General features: G+C 60.0%; 1 protein-coding gene across 1 annotated transcript; it reads left to right on the top strand.

Annotated features, from left to right (window-relative positions):
- Nucleotides 1-7,751: 7,751 nt before the first annotated feature.
- On the top strand, nucleotides 7,752-19,858 carry MVP (major vault protein). Its single transcript, XM_086623123.1, has 17 exons — nucleotides 7,752-7,787; nucleotides 8,151-8,304; nucleotides 8,865-9,060; nucleotides 9,601-9,724; nucleotides 9,798-9,929; nucleotides 10,835-10,929; nucleotides 11,823-12,059; nucleotides 12,851-12,976; nucleotides 13,450-13,608; nucleotides 14,544-14,794; nucleotides 16,961-17,158; nucleotides 17,514-17,652; nucleotides 18,001-18,212; nucleotides 18,702-18,818; nucleotides 19,010-19,136; nucleotides 19,275-19,463; nucleotides 19,715-19,858. Exons 2-17 carry the CDS (start codon nucleotides 8,186-8,188, stop codon nucleotides 19,856-19,858), a joined length of 2,565 nt encoding a protein of 854 aa, XP_086479249.1. The 5' UTR covers nucleotides 7,752-7,787; nucleotides 8,151-8,185.
- The last annotated feature ends 767 nt before the right edge of the window (nucleotides 19,859-20,625 follow it).

Below are 20,625 nucleotides of genomic sequence, written 5' to 3'. Positions count from 1 at the left end.
TGAGGGTGGTGAGGCACTGGCACAGGTTGCCCAGAGAAGCTGTGGCTGTCCCATCCCTGGCAGTGTTCAAGGCCAGGCTGGATGAGGCTTTGAGCAACCTGGTGTAGTGGAAGTTGTCCATGGCAGGGGAGTTGGAACTAGATGATCTTTGAGGTCCCTTCCAATCCAAACCATTCCATGATTCTGTGAGAATTTCCATCCTTTATTGGATGCGGGGGCAAAGACAGTGAGCGAGGAGGAAGAAAGGGCTGAGGTACTTAATGCCGCCTTTGCCTCCGTCTTGGAGAGTGTCCAAAGAAGAGCGAGGAAGCTTGTGAAGGATCTTGTCACAGACAAGCTGTGCTGCAGGAGCAGCCGCTGCTGAAGCAGCTCAAGGTCCATCGTATGCTGCTAATGGCTTTCTCGATTGGAGTGTCACAGGCTTCAGATCCTCTCTGTTCTCAGCTCTCAAAACCCGAAGGGTGACCTCAAGTCTCTCCAGGTGCTTTCTGCCAGAGGCCTCATTCTGCTTCGGGTCCTACCTGAAACTGAGGGAGCACATAGCTGAGGCCCGTATGTGGGAAAGAGAGAGAAGGAGGTGTTCAGCAAAGGGACTCAAGGAAGAAGGTTCAGCACGGGATAGGAGGGGAGGTGCGTGCACGGGGCGTCGCAGCCTGGCCCTGGCTCCATCCCACCACCCAGCTCTGCTGCCCACGGGTGGCCCCTGAGCGTTCCCCCTCCAGAATGTCTAGGAGACAATGCTGGGGCTGGTCCTTATCTCAGCACCCAAGGAAACTTCGCTGCCTCACACAGATTCCTTCTGTCTCTGATATCCCTGCTTCCAGCCACTTTAACCGCTTCCTGCCATTGGGCCTCCTTGACCTGGTGTCACCTTTCAGAAAAAGCTTCGTCAAGATCTGGCCGAATTGGAGGATGGCTCTGAACTGCCGGGAGAGATTGACATTTCTCACCTGTGAGAGTGGCTGCTGCAGGAGTAAAGATTTTGCCAGGTGGAGAGAGGAAGAGGAAGCAGAGGTAAGAAAAGGCCAAGTAACATTTGTGCTTGAAGGGGGCCTGTGATCCCTGAGAGAAGTCCTGGATCTTCAGTTTCCAGTTGTCGTGGGTTAGGCCGATCCGGCAACTAAACCCCACGCAGCTCTCCCACTCCAGGAAAATGGAGAGGAGAAAAATGTAATAAAAGAGCTGAGGGTCGAGACAGGAACAGAGGAGCACCCACCAACCACGGTCCCGGGCAAAAGAGGCTGTTTTCTTAAAGCAAAACAGTTTATTAACAGCTACCTACAAAGAGAAAAGCAAACAAAAACGGTTACTTGAGAGGATAACAAGAAAACAAGGCCAGATCTTAAAAAACAACACCACTCCCCCACTTTGCCTCTTCTTCCCGGCTCTACCTCCTCCCCCCAGTGGCGCAGGGGGGCAGGGAATGGGGCAGTGCAGGTCAGTTCATTCCATGCTGTTACTGCTGCTTCCCTTAAAGGAGAAGGAGTCCTTACACCATTGTCCCTTGATCCAGTGGATCCCCTACTCACGGCGAAAGCGTGAGGTTCTACCCACAGGAGGCAATCCTTACCCCATCGGATTGCCCCCAGTGCGGGCTTTACCAGTCCTGGACTTTTAAGGAGCTGTAGCCACTCGCTCTGGCGTGGGTCGTCAACAAACTTTAAATGCCTCCAGCGTGGGGCGGCACAGCGACCTTAAATGTGTCGTCGTACAGATTTAAAATGCGTAAACGCATAAATGCGTCAATGCGCCTCGACCTGTGCCCGTGATTCACAATAGTCTCAGGCTCAGGCATCTCTTTTAACGAAACACCTCCCCACCGGTGGGGGCATCCCATGGACTCTAGATGCACCGTGCTCAGGCTCTGGCATCTCTTCTTGACGTGGATCCTCCACGGGCTGCGAGTGGGTCTCTGCTTGCCCCACCGAGGGCTGGCTGCAAAGGGGCCACTTGTAAGGGGGACTCAACTCCGACATACGTTCCGTTCCACCTTCACTGACCTGGATGATCTGTGTGGCCATTTCTCTTAGATCTCAGTCTTTTCTGGGTGAACTCGGCCCGGTGGGCGCCCCGGCAGTGGGGCTCTCCCAGAGTTTCCCAAGCGGCTCCGCCGTCGCCATCCTCGACGGGGCGGGCACCCTTTCTCCCTGCCCCTGGGCACAGGCACACACCTTTCCGGTTCCTTTGTCCGACGTAAATAGGGCAATTTGCAGAGGCGCCGATTGGCTCAAGCCCCGAGGGGGACGGGAGTCCGGTGTGATGGGCAGCTTCTGCCACCCGGACCTCCCCCCCACTTCAAACCAAGCAACACAAAGCCACTAAGAGAAGTCAGGATCAAGGGAATGCAGATCCTTATGTTACAGACATAAGGGAAAAACTTCACTTGCATGAAGGGTTAATAAGCTGCTGTGAAAGCAAAAGAAATTCCCGATGTCTTCCTAAACCTTTAACCTTCTCACACAATAATTTGTTCTGAATCTTGCAAAGATACACTCCCTCCCAAAAGTTCTTTTTCATCTTTCACTGGAGGGACTCCACCCCATTAACCCACAAGTAACCGGAAAAGTTCAAAGGACAGGGAAGAGAGGCGCAAGCCTTCAGGAACAGTACGGACAACTTTCGAACAGTAAGGAGATAACTTCCGGTGCCAGCCCCGTGAGGCTGAGCCCATCGCAGACCAGTCAGGTCCCTCAAATATCAGTGCTGTAACGGACTGGTGCACTTGGTGTGAAGCACACGTCCACGCTTCAATGGAGCACACTTAACCCAGGTGGCTCACGCAAGTCCCTCTGGTACACATGTGCATAAGGCTGGGGAAGATTTAAGAATTTTAACCAATCCAGACATGAACTTTAACAGGTTATCGCAAGAGGTTTAACTCTGTGTTTCCTGGGGAATAGTCTTAATGCTCTATTTAAGAAACTCAAAGGCCAAATGAAAATCTTGAACCTTACGTAGCCAGAAAGAAGCTTTCAGGCATCCTCTCTGGTGAAGCTCCTCTCTGTGCTGGGACCCTTAATTATGACAAAAATGAATTTATGGCTTCTGTCCACAGAGGACTGAGTTCCTCGATGAAATTAGGCTCAGGACTTTTTCACCCTACACAGAGCACATGAGAGGAATTCTCCACCAGTTGGCACAGAGTGGTTGCACTGCTGCAGGACACTGAGACCAGGAGACCCAATCAGTTGCAAGGGTGAAATGCCTCTGAACCCATACAAACTATAAATTATTCTGATCATGGCCCTCATTTCACTTCAGAACCAGGGTGGAAAATCTCACAAAACCCAAACTACAACACATCTTCAAGGAATAAGCCTGAGGTCTAGTCAGAGGAGACCACTCCTCCATCAAACCATGTTGTCAAGGAAATCCAAGGCCAGGCAAAGGTGCAACTCAACTCATTCTCTACTCAGAATCCCCATCCAAAATCTCACACATTCACACAAGATCCATTCAGAAACCTACTCTAGAAGGAACTGAGTGATCTTGAAGAAGATACAACAATCTATCATAACCAGTCTGACATCCTCTGCTGCTCTCTTTCCGTACTCCCTTGAACTCCACTATTTCATGTCGCCTGCAGTCAGGGCAGACACTGAATGTCCTTGTCCCAACTCTCCTGGTTATGAGATTCCCCTTCTTGCCATTGGGATCCACGTTTTTGCCTTCACATCCCTCAAAACCCCAGCACCAAAACCACCCATGAGAGTAAAGGGTCACCTCCCATCATGCAGCCAGGACCAGCCCCAAGAAGTGAGGCCCAGGCTCAACACCTTCTCTGCCTGGAAGGTCTAAAGCAGCAGGGTCTGCTCCTCTCCCAAGAGGTCCCTAGCGACAAAGGCACTTGTCCTGGGAAACACCTTACATTGGAAGAGATGCCCTGGATGCAGGAGTCAGCACCAAACCCCTGGCTCCTGAGTTGTAATCTGCAGGCCACTCCAACATTCCCAGGCTGCAAATGGCAGAGTTCACACGGTGCCAGGGAAAGTGCCGCACCAGTCCAGGAACTTGGTGTGATCCAACAAAACCCAGCTCTGCCTGTGCCATCCCAGCTGGCACTCACCTGTGCCTCTCCTTCCAGCCCATCAGACAGCTCTTCTCCTCACAGCTAAGGAGTGAAAAGAAACATGTGAAGTGGAAGGCATGGGGAGAAAGGCAGAGAAATCCTGTGGGCTATTTCAGGCCACACATTTTTGGATGTGCCTCTAACGGCTCTTCCATGCTTGCCGTGATGTGACCTAGGCCCCTGTGTCCAGACAGGGTCCCACAGCAGCTTGAGTCTTATTTTCACATCTTTTCCTAGAATAACCAGCAGGCTGATGTCCTTCAAAATAAGGGCAACTTTCTTCCCACTCTGAAGGCAGTGAGAGAATGGGTCCATGGTCTCTCCTATGCAAAGCCTCCACTGTGTTCTGAGAAACTGCAATGTTCCAGGCAATCCAAGCACACTTCATGGACTCAGATTGCGTCTGACCTAGGAAACAACAACAGAGGAGCAAAGTCACTAACAGAGAAGTTCAGCAGGCTAAAAGGGAGGGCCAAGAGCTTTGAGGTCTTCAAGCAAGAGAGAGCTGTCTTCTTCAATTCTCTAGTAAGGTTTATGAAGGTGGCTGATGTCATGTCTCCCTAGGAGAAGTTCAAGGCACTCTGTAACCTGACGCAGTGTCAACCGTACAGCAACAGAAAGAGAGAAAAAAAAAGAAGGTCCCAGTCATCTAGTATGACCATAAGGCAGAATGGCAGGACAAGAATGGGGCCTGTTACCATGAGAAGGGAGCAGGTGCAGGTTAATGTAATTGTGTCCACACTCAGGACACTCCAGGATTGAAGAACCTTAGCTGTGCCACATCACATGAATGCAATGATAAAGAACACAAGGACTCTACAACGGCTCTTAAGATCCTTCTGGCCACCACCAGGACCCTCAGAACTGGTCAGCAAGCACCCCACACTGCTAGAGGCCTGTCCTTGAGGGACGCCAAGCTGATGTTCACATCACAGATACAATGGAGTCATTTGAAAGGAAAGACAAACTCCAAGCACAGCTCTGAGCTCCTGGTGAGCCTCAGAGGCACCACCGATGTCATGCGAGAGCCACAGTGCTGGCAGCACTGACCAGCAGTCACGGCACATCTGCACTCTGATGGGTTTTCCTACACTCTACTGTTCCCATCTCCGTTTCAAGGCTCTCTACAGCCAGCTTCAGCCCTCTTCTAAGTAGGAGAACAGCAAGAGCGAGCATCTATGCTGGCTTATTTGCCTTTACAAGGTCTGGTGGGGCATAAACACGGGCCAAGAGCTTTAGCTGTTCTGATTAGAAGCAGCAGACCCAATACAGGTGGTACATAGCCACCTAGTCAAGGGGAGAGAGGAGGAGAAAGAGAGTGTGATTTTATTCTGCATTAAGAAGTCATGATAATTAAAATAAAACCCTGAGGCTGCCCTGGACCTGGTGAAGGCGTTCCAGATGTCTAAGAGTCCCTGCTGAACAGCAATTATCCACAGCCCAGAGGTGTCACAAGGGGAAGCAGAAGTTTCAGAGGCTTCCTATCAGCAACCTGGTAAGAAGATATTCTTAGCCTAGAATTGGTGAGGCCATGAACCTCTACGATATATTTGGAAAGACAAAATGAAAAGGGTGCAGAGAGGATGGAGCCAGGCTCTTCTCACTGGTGCCCAGTGACAGGACCAGAGGCAATGGGCAACAAACTAAGAGACAGGAGGTTCCCTCTGAACATCAGGAAACACTTTTTCACTGTGAGGGTGACCAAGCACTGGCACAGGTTGCCCAGGGGAAGTCGAGGAGCTCCATCCATGGAAATATTCAAAACCTGAGTAGACATGGCCATGGCCAACCAGCTCTAGATGGCCCTGCTTGAGCAGATGGTTGGACCAGAGGATCTCAAGATATCCCTTCCAACCTAAATGACTCTGTGGCTCTTGTCCAACCTACCCAGGTGAGTGAGGGATACAGCCACTCAGGGTCCACCTCTGGCATGACCCCCTCAGAGGGACCCAGGGGTCCAGTTGCCCCCTGCTCTCCAAACTCCCTCAGCTGGTCTCTGGGGGACCTAGGAGTCCAGGGAACCCATCTCCCCAAGCCCCCTCCACCCATGTCTGGAGGATGCACTCCTCCAAGGGTCCCAGGTGCAAGAGTGCCCTGCTCCCTGCTGTGTCAGGGACACAGATGTTCAGGCAGGAACAGGAGAAGGTGGGTGCCACCAGTGACAGGTGGTCTTGGGGCTGGGGGGAAGAGCAGTGTCCCTAGGGTGCTGGGCAGGTTGGTCTGCAGAGGGGAAGGTGATGTTAGGTGGCATCTGTCACCTGGGGATACCCCAACCCCTGGGGACATCCTCCACCTTGGGGGTGGTGTGGTGGGGATCTGTGACCTGGAGACCCTCACACCCTGAGGACACCCCAGGGGCACCATCACATGTGATCTCCACCATGAAGACACAGGGACACCTGCTGCCCCCCCCATCGGATCCTACCCAGGCTCCAGAGTGGGAGTGGCACCTGGGGGCGTGAGGACATGTGTGTCAGGGAGGGGCTCCCAAATACCCTTCCTGGTCCCCATCTCATCTCCCACTGTGCCTCCACATCCTCCCCTCCTCTTGTGTCCCATCGTCCTCATCCCCATGTCAGCTCCCGTCTGTCCACCACTGGTTCCCATGTCCCCCCAGCCAGTCCCCACATCACTGCTCTCATCCCCAGTGCCCCCACATTGCCTCGCCCCTCCTCACTGTCCTCCCGGCGCCCCCCACCAGCCTTCCCTAACCCCCCCCGTTACCAGCACCCCCATCTCCCTCTCTCCCAATCACCCCCCAACCCCTGCTGTGCCCACCGCCCCAGTGCCACTCACCCCCACACACCGGAACGGCACCGCCTCCCCGCCCCCGTGCCCCCCCGGGCCCCAGGGACACCCCTCCTCCCCACGCCCACCGCCAAAGGTTCCCACCCGCCCCCCGTGCCCACCAGGGGACGGGCAGCGGCGCCGCACCGACGCCTCCACCGGCCCCGGCAGGGACCCGCGCAGCCGCGGCGGGGGCGATGCGGACGGGCCCGGGGGCGGCTGCGGAGCTCCGGGCTGTGCCGTCACGGGCAGAGAGAGGGGCGCGGGGACCACGGACCCCCCGCGGGTGCCCTGCGCCCCCCGCCTGTCCCGCCCCCCCCAGGGCCCATTCGCCCCCACTGATCCACCCCCGGGGGCGGTGTCCTCTTTCCCCGCGGCCGTCCCGGCCCCGTCCCTCGGGCCGTCCGCCGCCCCCCGGGGCCGCTCCCCTCAGAGCCCGCCCCGCGCATGCGGGCAGATGGCAGCGGCGGCTGCCGAGCAGCGGGACGGGGCCTGGGGCCACGGCCGGGCCGGCGGCTCCCGGCTGAGCCCGGCGGGGCTGCGGGTCCCCGCGGGAGCCGGGGCCGGGGCCGACCCCTCTGTCCGCCCCCGCCGCGGCGCCCGCCCCGCCCCGCGGGACCATCCCGGCGGTGTGTGTGGGGGGCACACCGTGCCCCGAGGGGCGACTCCAGCCCCGGCGGGGCGATCGCAGCCCGGGGGCGGGCGCAGGTTGTGCCCTCGGGGCAGATCCTGACCGGCAGGAAGCGGAGGGGCTGCGAACCCGGGCCCGTGGGTGGGCCCGATGGGCCGTGCCCGCCTGCCCGCGGGGCCGGGCCTGGGCCAGGGCTCTTCCGGGTCTCCTGCCCACGGGGAAGTGCCCTGCCGCACCGGGAAGTGCCCAGCCCCGCAGCCAGGCGTCCTGCCCCGCCGCGCCGTGCTCTCCTGCCCCACGGTGAGGTCTCCTTCCCTCCCCTGCTCCCCCGCCCCCCAGGCCCCCCGGCCAGCTCACCTGCCCCCCAGCGAGCTCTCCTGCCCGCCGTCCCGGCCCCACGGTCAGTTTAGCCGCCCCACAGCAACCTCATCTGCCCCACAGCAAGTTTTTCCGTCCCATTCTAAGGTCTCCCACCCCACTGTGAGGCCCATGACGAGGTCTGCTGCCTTCCCCCCGCCCCCCCCCCCCCCCCATGACCTCATCCACCCCACAGCGACCCGACCAGCCCCACAGTGACCTGGTCAGCCCCACAGCAAGCTTTTCCGCCTTGTGGCAAGGTCTCCTACGCTACGGTGAGCCACAACGCACTGTTCTGCCCCACAGCAACTCATCTACACTCCAGGAAGGTCTCCTGCGCCATGGAAGACCCTGTGATCCGCATACCCCCCTACCACTACGTCCATGTGCTGGACCTCAACAGCAATGTCACCCGCGTGGAGGTTGGGCCCCACACCTACATTCGTCAGGATCATGAGAGGTGGGTGCTGTGGGGTGGGTGGGGACCTTTGTGTTGAGGGGGTCTGGTTCCTACATCTGGCAGGGCTAAAAAAGGTGGGTGCTGTGGGACAGGAGGGGACCTATAGGATGATGGGTCCCACCCCAATGTCTGCTGGAACTACAAAATGTGGATGCTACGGGGCAGGGGGTGGATTTATATGGCTGTGTGGTGATCTAAATTTATAGGCATGGGGTCTCTGTAGGCCTGTGGGGGGTGTTTGGGGGGCTCTGTGGAGTGACGGGGGAGTTGAGGGGATCTGTAGGACCATTGGCGCTCTAGGGCTGGGGGGTTGCTGGGGGAGCTCTTTAGGACTATGGGGACTGTATGGGTCCTGGGGAGCATTGGGGTTGTGTACGGCTGTGGGGGTGTTTGGGGGCTCTGTAGGGCCATAAGGGCTCTATAGGGTCATGAGGATTCCATAAGGCTGTAGAGTGCCATAGGAGGGCTGTGGGGCTCTATAAGACTGGGGGACTTGATGGGCTCTGTAGGGCCCTGGGGCCTCTGTAGGGCTGAGGGGAGCCATGTGGGGCCACCCGCAGGGTGGTGTTTGCCCCCAGGCGCATGGTGATGGTGCCCCCCCGGCACTACTGTGTGGTGCTCAACCCTGTGGCCCGGGGCCCTACCGGGGCTGTGCTCGTGGATGGAGCAGGGCAGGCCCGTTTGCGACACGCTGACCTCGATATCCGCCTGGCCCAGGAGCCCTTCCCCCTGTACCCCGGCGAGGAGATCCAGCAGGTACCAATAGCCCCCTACAGCAGCCCCAGGGCTCTTTATAGCTCCTCTAGCCCCACCATGGTCCCCTATAGGCTTCCCAGCCTCCTGTCGCCCCCAATGTGTCATCCCTGTCCCTGCTCTGAACCTGTGTACCTGTCCCCAGGATGTCCCTGCAGTGTCCTCTGTTCCTCTGTAGTGTCCCTTCATCCCCAGGCTCTCCCCATATCTCCCACAGCAAAAACCTGTGCCTCCGTCCCCATGGTTTCACCCCCCCATGTCCCTCACCATTATCCTTGTGTTCCCCTTACCTCCCTAGCCCTGTCATGATCTCCATGTCCCCACATACCCCGTGGTGACCCCCTAGATGCATCCCCACATCCCCTGCAGTGACCCCCCCCATGGTCCCCATATCTCCCACCGTGCTCCCTGCACCCCCAGAGTGTCCCCAGGGCATCTCCCAAAGTGCTCCCTGCACCCCTCGTCCCCATGGCTCCACACCTCCACTGTGACGCCGGTGACCCCAGGGAATTCTCCCTCAGCCCCACGTCCATGTGTCCCCAGGGCGTCACCCCACTGCAGGTGGTGCTGGCTGACACTGCCCTGCGCCTGCGGGCCCTCCTGGACTTCAAGGATGAGGATGGGAACAAGTTCGTGGCAGGAGATGAGTGGCTCTTCGAGGGTCCTGGTGAGCAGGAGGGGCACCTCCTTTTGGGGACACGCTGGGGGACCCGTGGGGTGATGGCGTCACCTGCCTGCAGGCACCTACATCCCCCGCAAGGAAGTGGAGGTGGCCGAGACTCTGCAGGCCACTGTAATTGGGCACAACCAGGCCATCCGCCTGCGAGCACGCAAGGAGTGCCTCGACCGCAACGGCACCCGCCGCGTCACAGGTAGCACCCACTGCCCTCGTGCGTTCAGCCCTCGCTCAGCAGCCTCGACGTCAGCTGGCACAACATCACTCTGTACCATCAGTGCTACCCCTCAGCACCCATGGGACCCCTTTGTTGCCTGAAGGCACCCCTGGGACACCCTGTGTCACCCCACCCCATACTTCTGGGATCCTTTGCTCATCCTGCAGCACCTCTGAGACCTCTGTGTCACCCTCCAGCACTCATGGGAGCTCCATGTCATCTGACAGCACCCCTGGGGCCTCCAGCACCCCCATCCCCTGGGACCCCCAGTTCCTCCTTCCTACCCCGCAGCATTCCCAGGACCCCTGTCACATCCCTCAGTGCCCCTGGGATCCCAAGCACTCCTACCTCGCCCCCCATAACCCCCCTCCAACCCCACAGCACCCCTGGGATCCCCAGCACTCCCATCCCATCCCCCTAACTACTCTCCCACCCCGCAGCATCCTCAGGATCTCTGTTTGATTCCCCCAGCACCCCTAGGATCCCCAGCTCACCCATCCCACCCCCAAAAACCCCATCCCACTCCACAGCACCCCTGGGACTCCATCTTATCCCACAGCACCCAAAGGACTCTCAGAACCACTAATACCTCCAGGACTCCCATCCCGGCACCCTTAGGATCCTCTCATCCCACCCTTAAGACTTCCCAGCACCCTCAGGCTGTCATCCCACGCGTACAACCTGTCGCTCCAGCACCCATAGGACGCTTGAGATCTATAGGACCCTCAGCACCCCTAGGACCTCTGTGGCACCCCATGCTGCGTATTCCCCAGCACCCTCACGACCCACATCCCACCCCAGCACCCCTGGGACTCCCGGTCCTTTCCCCTCTGCGAGCACCCCGGTGTCCTCAGCTCCCCCAGCACCCGTCACTCTGCTCCCAGGTGAGGAGTGGCTGGTGAAGCAGGTGGGCGCCTACCTACCTGGTGTCTACGAGGAGGTAGTGGATGTTGTGGACGCCTACATCCTCACTGACAAGGTACTGGGCATCCTAACCCTCGCCTCCTTGGTACCCATGGGTGATGAGGCCCTTCTGGGAAGGGTTTGGAGTCCTGTGTCCCTAATTCCCCTGCACCTATGGGTGACTCAAACCCTCCAGGATGGGTGAAGGGCCCCATCACCCCCTGATCAGGGACAACCCTGACTTCTTGTGCCCACAAGTGACGAGGACCCTTCAGGGGGCCTGGGCATCCCTCCAAGCCACTATATTCCTGTGGCCTCTGCACCCGTGAGTGACCAGGACTCTCCAGGAGGTCCCATCCCCTTCACCCATGGTGTCCCTGTTTCCTCTGCCTTGATGGGTGAAGAAGACCCTCCTATACCACCACAGCCCACCATGACCCCTTTCCTGCTGCACCCATGGGTGATGAAGACCCCCCTGGGATAGGTTTGGGGGTCCCGTGCCCCCTGCACCCACAGGGGATAAGGATGTCCAGGATGGGTGTGTCAGTTCTCTTGCACTCATGGGTGACAAGGACCCTTTGGGATTGGTTTGGGATTCCCGTGTCCTCATTCTGTTGTACCCATGGGTGACGAAGACCCACCAGGATGGATGTGGGATACCATCACCCCCCAATCCATCACATCACCTGCACCCACAGGTGATGAGGACCCTTTAGAGGATCCTGTCTTCCCTGCCCCCCACCCACCTTGTCCCCATCCTCACTGCACCTGTGGGTGACAAGGACCCTCCAGGGGGTTGTGCCCGCTCCACCCACCCCATCCCTGCACCCACAGGCAATGAGGTCCCTCAGGGCTATGTTTGGGTGTCCCATCACCCTATCTCTCTGCACCTGTGGGTAATGAGGTCTGTTTGGGCCGGCTTTGTGTGTCCCATCACCCACCATGTCCCTATGTGTGTTCCCCCCGCAGAAAGCCCTGCATCTGCGGGCAACACGGACCTTTGAGGATGAGCATGGCCGGGTGCGGCGCACGGGTGAGGAGTGGCTGGTGACCCAGGCACAGAGCGAGGCCTACATTCCAGAGGTGTTCGAGGAGGTGGTGGCTGAGGTGGTGGTGACGACATTGGGCCCCCGGCAGTACTGCGTGGTGCTTGACCCTGTGGGGCCCAATGGGCAGCCTCAGCTGGGCCAGCAGCGTGTTGTCAAGGTGGGCACCCAAGGGTGGCCCTTGAGGACCTGCAGGTGGCCCCAAGGGACCTAATGTAGCCTTAGCATGCCCATAGGTATTAAAGGTGGTCCCGAGGGACCCTAAGGTACATGACGTACCGCTATTGTGTCACTGAGGGATCCTAAGATTCCCTGAGAGAGTCAAGTGTGGCTCCCAGGACCCAAGGGTAGCCCCAAGAGACACCACGGTGGCTCTGAGGGAACGTCGTGTAGGCATAGGTGTCCCCAAAAGTCTCAGAGGTGACCCCAAGGGCCCCTGCTGTACCTCTGAGGTGTTCCTGAAAGTCCATAAGGTGTCCCTGAGGGATCCTAACATACCCTTGAGGTGTACCCAAGAGTCCTTAAGGTGACCTGAGGGCCCCAGGGAGCACAGATGGCCTTGATGTACCCAAATGCATCCCCAAAGGCTGTAAAGGTGGTCTCAAGGGACCCCAAGACACCTACATTAGCTCTGAATTCTTGCTGAGGGACCCTAAGCTTCCATAGGAACCCACGGGTGGCCTGCAGGAACCAGAAGTTGGCCCTGACATACCTGTAAATGCCCCTGAAGATCTTGAAGGTGGCCCACAGGGAACCTAAGACATCCCTGAGGGACCCTAATGTGCCTGTGTCCCTGCCCTGTGTCCCACCATGTCCAATACCCTTCCCCCCTGTCCCACCACATGCCCATGCCCCTACTTCATGTCCCACCATGTCCCCATCCCCCTGCCCCATGTCCCCACTGCTTTGCCATGTTCCTGTCCTGCTGGTGATGTGCCCCCACATCCCCAGGGGGAGAAGTCCTTCTTTCTGCAGCCAGGTGAGCGGCTCCAAGCTGGCATCCAGGATGTCTATGTGCTCTCTGAGGATGAGGGGCTGCTGCTCCAGGCACTCCAGACCATCAAGGACACCAATGAGGTGGCCCAGGGGACACCTGGGGTTTCAAGATTCCCTGGGGGCACCTGGGAGAAACTGGAGGGGTTCTGGGGAGCCTGGGATGACTGGGGCAACCAGGAGTGGCTGGGGACAAAGGGGACAACTGGGGGAGACCCAGGAATGGTTGGAGGTGGTGGGGGACAGCTGGGGCACCTGGCGACAGTTGAGGTACATGAGCGACCCCTGGGGGATTACGGAGGCCCCAGGAGATGCCACGGGAGACTCTTGTCCCCATCCCTGTGTCCCCAAGCCAGGTCGGTAGCGGAGGCACAAGGGAGGAGTCCCTCCCGCACTGTACCCGAGCTGAAGGACCATGGGGAGGGGGTCCATGTTGTCAGGCCAGTGGGTGGCAGAGGGCCATGGGGAAATGTCCCTGTCCCCGTGTTCCCACCCAGGGGATGGTAGGGGTCCCCGCATCCCCAGGCTGGTCACTGGTGCCATCCTCACATTCCCAGGACAAGACGGAGGTGACACGGCGGGCAGGTGACCGCTGGCTGGCCCGGGGCCCCCTCGAGTACGTGCCTCCGGCTGAGGTGGCTGTGCTGGAGCGACGTCGGGCTGTGGCCCTTGCTGACAACGAGGGCATCTACGTGCGTGACATCCGCACCGGCAAGGTGCCCACCACGGCTCCCTGGAGCTCCCCTGGAGCTCCTCGTAGCCTCTTACAGCTCCCTGCTGGCACCTGTAGCTTCTCATGGCTCCTTTATGGCCCCTCGGTGGCTCCCCATAGCCCCGGTGCGGCTCCCTGGAGCTCCCCCACAGTTCCCTGTAGCTTCCCATGGACTTCCAGAGCTCCCATACAGCCCTCTGTAGCTTTCTGTAAGCCGCCTATAGCACTTTGTAGCCTCCTGTAATCCTCCATAGCGTCCGCTGAACCCCTGCAGCCCACCCACAGCCCTCTGTAGCATCCCGCAGACCCCCGTAGCTCCCCCAGTAACCCTATAGCTCCCCATAAGCCACATAGCCCCCATGGTTCTCCATAACCCCTATAGCCCACCATAATCCCGCAAGCACCTATAGCCTCCCATACCCCTTCCCAGTGCCCCCCATATTCCCTCCCAGTGCTCCCAGTAACTGTATACCCTATCCCAGTATCCCCCCATTTCCTCCCAGCGCTCCCAGTATTCCATGTATGTCCTCCCAGTGCCCTCAAACACAGTCGCAGCGTTCCAGTCCCCCTCTCAGTGCCCCCACACCTCATCCCAGTGCTCCCAGTACCCCATGTACCTGCTCCCAGTGCCTCCAAACCCCATCCCAGTCCCCCTAAACTCTTCCAGGACCCCCTGTACCCCTCCACCATATCCCAGTGCTCCCAGTATCCCTTATACTTCTCCCAATGCCTCCATACACCCTCCATAACTGCTCCCAGTAATCTCCGCCCCCTCTCCCAGTATCCCCACACCCCTTCTCAGTGCTCCTGAACCCCATTGAAGTGCTCCTATTGCCCCCCAAGCTCCCTCCCACTGCCCCCAGACACCCCCTTCCAGCACTTCCAAACCCCCGGTGGTCATCCCAGCCCAGCAGCACCCTGAGATGGCTCTGGGTGCAGGTGCGGGTGGTGACAGGCCAGACCTACATGCTGACGGAGGCTGAGGAGCTGTGGGAGAAGGAGCTGCCCCCCAGCGTGGAAGCACTGCTGGCTGAAGCCCGTGGAGACACCCACGGCATCAGTGCCGGGGCCCATTCTTCCTCCAGCCCGGACGCTGGGGTCCCCCAGCGTGACCGCACCCGCGCCGTCACCTACCAGGTGCCCCACAATGCCGCTGTGCAGGTCTACGACTACCGGGAGCGGCGGGCACGGTGAGCACCCGTGGCTCTGGGCGTGGGGGAGAAGGGACGTGGAGGGCAATGGAGGCTGTGATGGATGTGGGGGTGTAGTGGGAAGACACAGGGATGGAGAGGGCACAGAGAGGGATGCTGGGCATCAGGGTACAGGTGATGTTGCTGTGATCCCTGTGCCATTGTGTGTTCCTTGGTGTGTCCTCGGCATGTCTGTGGCAGGCTGGTGCTGGGCCCAGTGCTGGTGGTGCTGGGCTCCGAGGAGTAGGTGACCATGTGGGGACCGGTGTGTCCTTGGCATGTGGCCCGTGTCCTTCATGTGTTATGGCATGTCACAGAGTGGTGCTGGGTGTAGAGTTGGTCACGTAGGGCCCTGGGGAGCAAGCGACAGTGCAGGGACTCCAGTGTCGCAGGATGTCCGTGGCTTCAGTCTGTACGAGTCACCCTCAGGGATCCTGGGCTCCAGAGACCAGAGCAAAAGGCCGGAGCGAGGAAGACGCACCCTGGGTAGAAGAGGTTCAGGTTAAAGAATACTTAAGCAAATGTATAGGTCCATGAGCCCTGGAGGGATGCAGCTATGAGTGCTGAAGGAGCTGGCTGATGTCATTGTGAGGCCACTCTCAATAAGCATTGATCAGTCATCGTGGTGGGGAGAAGTGTCTAAAGGCTGGAAAGATCACCCTCATCTTCCAGAAGGGCAAGAAGGACCCAGGGAACTACAGGCTGTTCAGCCTCACCTCAGTCCCTGGGAAGGTGATGGAGCAGTTCACCTTGGAAATCATTTCCAGGCATGTGAAGGGCAAGGAGATCATCAGGAGTAGTAAGCATGAATTCACCAAGGGGAAGTCATGCTTGACCAACCTGATAAACATCTGTGATGAAATGACCGGGTTTGTAGATGAGGGGAGAGCAGTGGGTATTGTCTACCTGGACTTCAGGGGGGCCTTCAACATGGTCTTGCACATGATCCTCATAGAGAAGCTGATGAAGTCTGGGCTGGATGAGCGGTGAGGTGAACTGAAGACTGGCTGAATGGCCAGGCCCAGAGCATGGTGATCAGCGGCACAAGGTCTAGTGGGAGGACAGTGACTAGCAGTGTACCCCAGGGGTGAATACTGAGTCCAGTGCTGTTTAATGTCTTAATTACTGATCTGGATGATGGGACAGAGTGTACCCTCAGCAAGTTTGCAGGTGACATCAAACTGGGAGGAGTGACTGAGATGCCAGAGCATCATGATGCGATCCCGAGGGACATTTGCAGGCTTGAGAAATGGGCTGGCAGGAATCTCCTGAAAATCAACAAAGGGAGGTGCAAAGTCCTGCACCTGGGGAGGAACAACCCCATGCACCAAGACACGACAGGGAACAAAGTGGTGGAAAGCAGCTCAGTGGAAAAGAACCTGGAGTCCTGATGAACACGAAGTTGAGCATAAGCCAGCAATGTCCCTTGCCAGAAAGAGGTGGATGGTATCCTGGCTGCATTAGGAGGAGTGTTACTCTACTCGGCACTGCTAAGGCCTCACCTACAGTGCTGTCCCCAGTACAAAAGAGACATGGACATGAAAAAAAGTACATGGACATACTGGAGAGTCCAACGAAGGGCCACAAAGATGATGAAGGCACTGGAGCATCTCTCCTGTGAGGAAAGGCTGAGAGAGCTGAGACTGTTCAGCCTGGAGAAGGCTCGAGGGGATCAATACCTGAAGGGAAGGCGCAGGGAGGATGGAGCCAGGCTCTTCCCAGTGGTGTCCAGTGACAGGGCCAGAGGCAATGGGCAACAGAGAGACAGCAGGGTCCTGCTGAACATCAGGAGACACTTTGTCACTGTGAAGGTGACCAAGCAGTGGCGCAGGTTGACCAGGGAGGTGGTGGAGTCTCCACCCATGGAAATATTCAAAACCCAGCTAGACATGGTCATGGGCAACCAGCTCTAGATGGCCCTGCTTGGACATTGGGGGATGGACAGGATGATCTTCAGGGTTCCCTCCACACCTCAGCCATGCTGTGGTTCTGTGATGTCTGCCTGGGGTGTCTCTGTCCTGTGACCTTTGTCCTTGGCCACGATCAGTGCCCGTGGTACGTCACAGGGTGCCCTCGTCCTGCGGGGTGGCTCTGGGTCCCTCCCACGTGCGGCGGTGCCCCCCAGCGTATCACCTGAGCCTTCAGCGTGCTCCGGCCCTGTTGCAGGGTGGTGCTGGGCCCCGAGCTGGTGGTGCTGGGCCCCGGGGAGCAGCTGACGGTGCTGTCCCTCTCCGCGGGGCGCCCCAAGCGCCCCCACGCCCGCCGCAGCCTCTGCCTGCGCCTCGGCCCCGACTTCTGCGCAGACATCGTCACCATCGAGACGGCCGACCACGCCCGCCTGCAGCTCCAGCTGGCCTACAACTGGTGGGCGGGGCTGGGGGTGGGGCCAGATGGGGCGGGGCTTGGGCCATGGGGCTGTGGGTGAGCTGGGGGTGTGGCCTGGGCTGTGGGGGCGGGGTCAGGCTGCATGGGTGGGGCTGGGTGAGGGGGTGTGGCCTCAGCCTTCAGGGTGGGGCACTGCAGGGGCAGAGCTGTAGGGAGAGGGCACGGCCTGCGGCCAGGGGGCGGGGCTTGGCGGCCAGGGCGGAGCCAGACGGCAAATGGCGCTGGGGTGGGGGTGGCTCGGGGGGGGGGGGGGCCTATGGCAGTGGGCAGGGCCAAGTGGGGAGCAGCCCGGGGTGGGCGGGGCCTGAGGGTGGATCCCCCCCTGCCCCTGCAGGCACTTCGAGGTGCCGGAGGACCCCGCGGCCCTGGGGCGCCTCTTCAGCGTCCCCGACTTCGTGGGCGATGCCTGCAAGGCCCTGGCCTCCCGCGTGCGTGGCGCCGTGGCAGCCGTCACCTTCGATGACTTCCACAAGGTCTCCTTGGCTGCCCCACGTCCCCCTGCCACGTCTCCCTGGGCGCATGCCAGTGCCCTCACTTTCACCTGCCTCACCCACGTCCCCCACTGGTGCCCTGGCTCTCCCTGTTCTCCGCTCCATGTCACCCTGGGTCTCCCTGAGGCCCTGATGTCTCGAGTCGCTCATGTCCCATTGAGTCCCTGATGTCCCCAAGTGTCTTGCATGTTCCTGATGTCCCTGGAATTTGCAGAGGTTGATCTGCTCAGGCATACTTGGCTTTGATGAAGCCCTGTGTCCCCAGTGTCCTTGATGTCCCCAGGTGACCTCAATGTTCTCAAGTGTCTCACATGTCTCTGCTGTCCCCAGAACTCCAATCGTCTCATCTGCTCAGCTGTGTTTGGCTTTGATGAGGGCGGGCGGCTGCGGGAGCAGCTCCGCTTTGCCCCCAATGGGCTGGTGGTGACAAGTGTCGACATCCAGAGCGTGGAGCCTGTGGACCAGCGCACCCGCGATGCCCTGCAGCGCAGCGTCCAGCTGGCCATCGAGATCGCCACCAACTCCCAGGAGGCTGCTGCCAGGTTCCCATGTGCCCCCGTATCACCTCGTGTCCCGCCGGGTTCCTTCTGTGTCCCCCTGTGTCCCTCCAGCGCACCTTCCAGCTGGAAATCAAGATCAGCACTAACTCCCAGGAGACCACTGCCAGGTCTCTGTGCTCCTTGCATCCCCAAATGTCCCTCCATGTCCCCTATGCCCCACAATGTCCCTTATGTCCCCCCATATTCTCCAATATTTCCTTGTATCTCCCCATATGCCACATGTTGCCATATTTCCCTATGTCCCTCCATGTCCCCCCACATCCCTCATGTCCCTAAATGTCCCCTATGTCCCTGGTACCAACCATGTCACTCCACGTCCTCCCATGCCCCCTACGTCCCCCATACCCTCAACATGCTGTTTCCCCTGTGCCCCTGACATGCCCCACCCCCCTGGTGTCTCCCTGCCCCTCCGACATCCCCTCTGTCCCCTGCGGCCCCCGCAGCCGCCCACCCCTCAGTCCCTGTCTGCAGGCACGAGGCGGAGCGGCTGGCGCAGGAGGCCCGGGGGCGCCTGGAGCGGCAGCGCCTCCTGGACCAGGCAGAGGCAGAGCGGGCGCGCAGGGAGCTGCTGGAGCTGGAGGCCCTCAGGTCGGCCATCTTGTCGCACGCATGGCCGGGCTGCGGGGACGCTGCTGCGCAGGGTGTGCGCTGGCGGCTCTGCCTGTGCGGGGGGGGCGTGGGGCAAGGTGGGCGGGGCCTGCGGTGGGCGGGGCCTGCGGTGGGCGGGGCCTGCGGTGAGCAGGTCATGTGACTGCTCCCTCTCCCTGCCGCTGCCCTAGTTCTGCAGTGGAGAGCGCAGGGGCGGCTCGAGCAGAGGCGCAGGCCCGGGCGGAGGCTGCCCGCATCGAGGGCGAAGCTGCCATCCTCCAGGCCAAGCTGAAAGCTGAGGCCATCGCCATCGAGACGGTGCGGGGGCGGGGCCTGACGGGAGGGGGCGGGGCTGCGGGAGCGGGCATCACTCAGCGGGGCGGGGCCGGCCCTGCGGCGATGGCCCGTGGGAGGCGGTGCGGCAGGGGCGTGTCCCAGCGGTGTCGCCGCCCCCAGGAGGCGGAGCTGTCGCGGCTGGAGCGGGTGCAGGCGCAGGAGGTGCGGGCGCAGCGGGCGCGGGGCGACGCGGAGGCGGCGCGGGCGCAGGCGCTGGCGGACGTAGAGGCCTCGCGGGTGCGGGAGGTGGCGGCCGCCCTGGGGCCCGACACCATCCGGGACATCGCCCGGGCAGGGCCCGAGCTGCAGGTGAGGGGGCGGGGCCCGGCAGGGCGGGGCCTATGGGGGTGGGGCTGGGGCAGGGCTGCGTGGTGGGCAGAGGTGGAGCTAAGTGGAGGGGGTGGGGCCTGAGGGAGGTGTGGCCACATGGCAGGGCCTTGACAGGGGGTGGAGCCTCGGGAGTAGGTGGGGCTTTGCTGGGCGTGGCACTGCTGGGCTGCCAGCAGGGGGTGGGGTATTCAGGGGCGGCGGGGTTTGCTGACGGTGTGCCCTGCCCCCAGGTGAAGCTGCTGCAGGGCCTGGGGCTGCAGTCCACCCTCATCACCGACGGCACTGCCCCCCTCAATCTCTTTGCCACTGCTCGGGGACTACTGGGGCTGGCCCCGCCCCCAGAAGCCTCTGCCCCCCCAGGCCCCGCCCTCTGAGGACCTCACGCCGGGGCTGCCACCCTCCTCAGCACCCGGCGTGGAGAGGAGCTGGAATAGCCCAATAAAGGTACCAAGTGGCAGTGATGGTGTCTACGTGATGGTGTGATGTCATGGTGATGCAGGGCCTGGGGCAGTGACGTCAGAGGTGGCAGCACTTGGAATTGCGGCTGCATAACCAGGAACTTGCCAGTGGTGGTGTGGCGGGGCATTGAGGGCTGTGATGGCAGCAGTGAGGGCAGCAGGGGCAGTACCGTCACAGCCCTGGGAGTGTCAAAACATAAACAGCTCATATGTCATGTGTCAGGTCATACGCAGTTGGGTACCAGGACATGGGACGTCACAGCGATGCCGGGGCTGCAGTGCTGCAGCCCAGAGGACAGGGGGAGGCAGCCCTTCACCCGCCATGCTCTGTTGTGGGTGTGCAGAGGAGCTTTTATCACAAACGCTGACGTCCGCCTGTGAACTGGAGGCGCACCTTCAGCCTCTCTCCTGGCACAGCCTGTCCCGGCCATCCCTCCCACCACGGAGGACGTGCTCCTGGGGCAGGAGGCTGGGTGCTGCTGCCAGCTGCCTCCTATGGGGCCGGTGGGTCCCCAGTGTGCCGCCAGCCTGAACTGTACCTTAAATGGGATCAGCAGATGTGCTGCTGCTGCTGGACTCAGGAACTCCCACGTGTGGCAGTGAGGCATGTTCAGCAGCAACACCTATGCCTGTATCGTGAAGGTTCCACCCTCACCCACCCGTTCAGACAGGGCTGCGCTCAC

This window comes from Tauraco erythrolophus, chromosome 18 (genome assembly GCF_009769465.1).
Source record: "Tauraco erythrolophus isolate bTauEry1 chromosome 18, bTauEry1.pri, whole genome shotgun sequence".
NCBI lineage: Eukaryota > Metazoa > Chordata > Aves > Musophagiformes > Musophagidae > Tauraco > Tauraco erythrolophus.
Note: the sequence above shows the minus strand (reverse complement) of the source record. Positions and strands in the feature narration are given on the sequence as shown.

Coding starts and splice junctions, on each gene's coding strand:
- MVP (XM_086623123.1), top strand. CDS start 8,186: ATGGAAGACCCTGTGATCCGCATACCCCCCTACCACTACGTCCATGTG. Junction 9,725..9,797: donor GTGGCTCTTCGAGGGTCCTG/GTGAGCAGGAGG, acceptor ACCTGCCTGCAG/GCACCTACATCCCCCGCAAG. Junction 12,060..12,850: donor GCCAGCAGCGTGTTGTCAAG/GTGGGCACCCAA, acceptor CCACATCCCCAG/GGGGAGAAGTCCTTCTTTCT.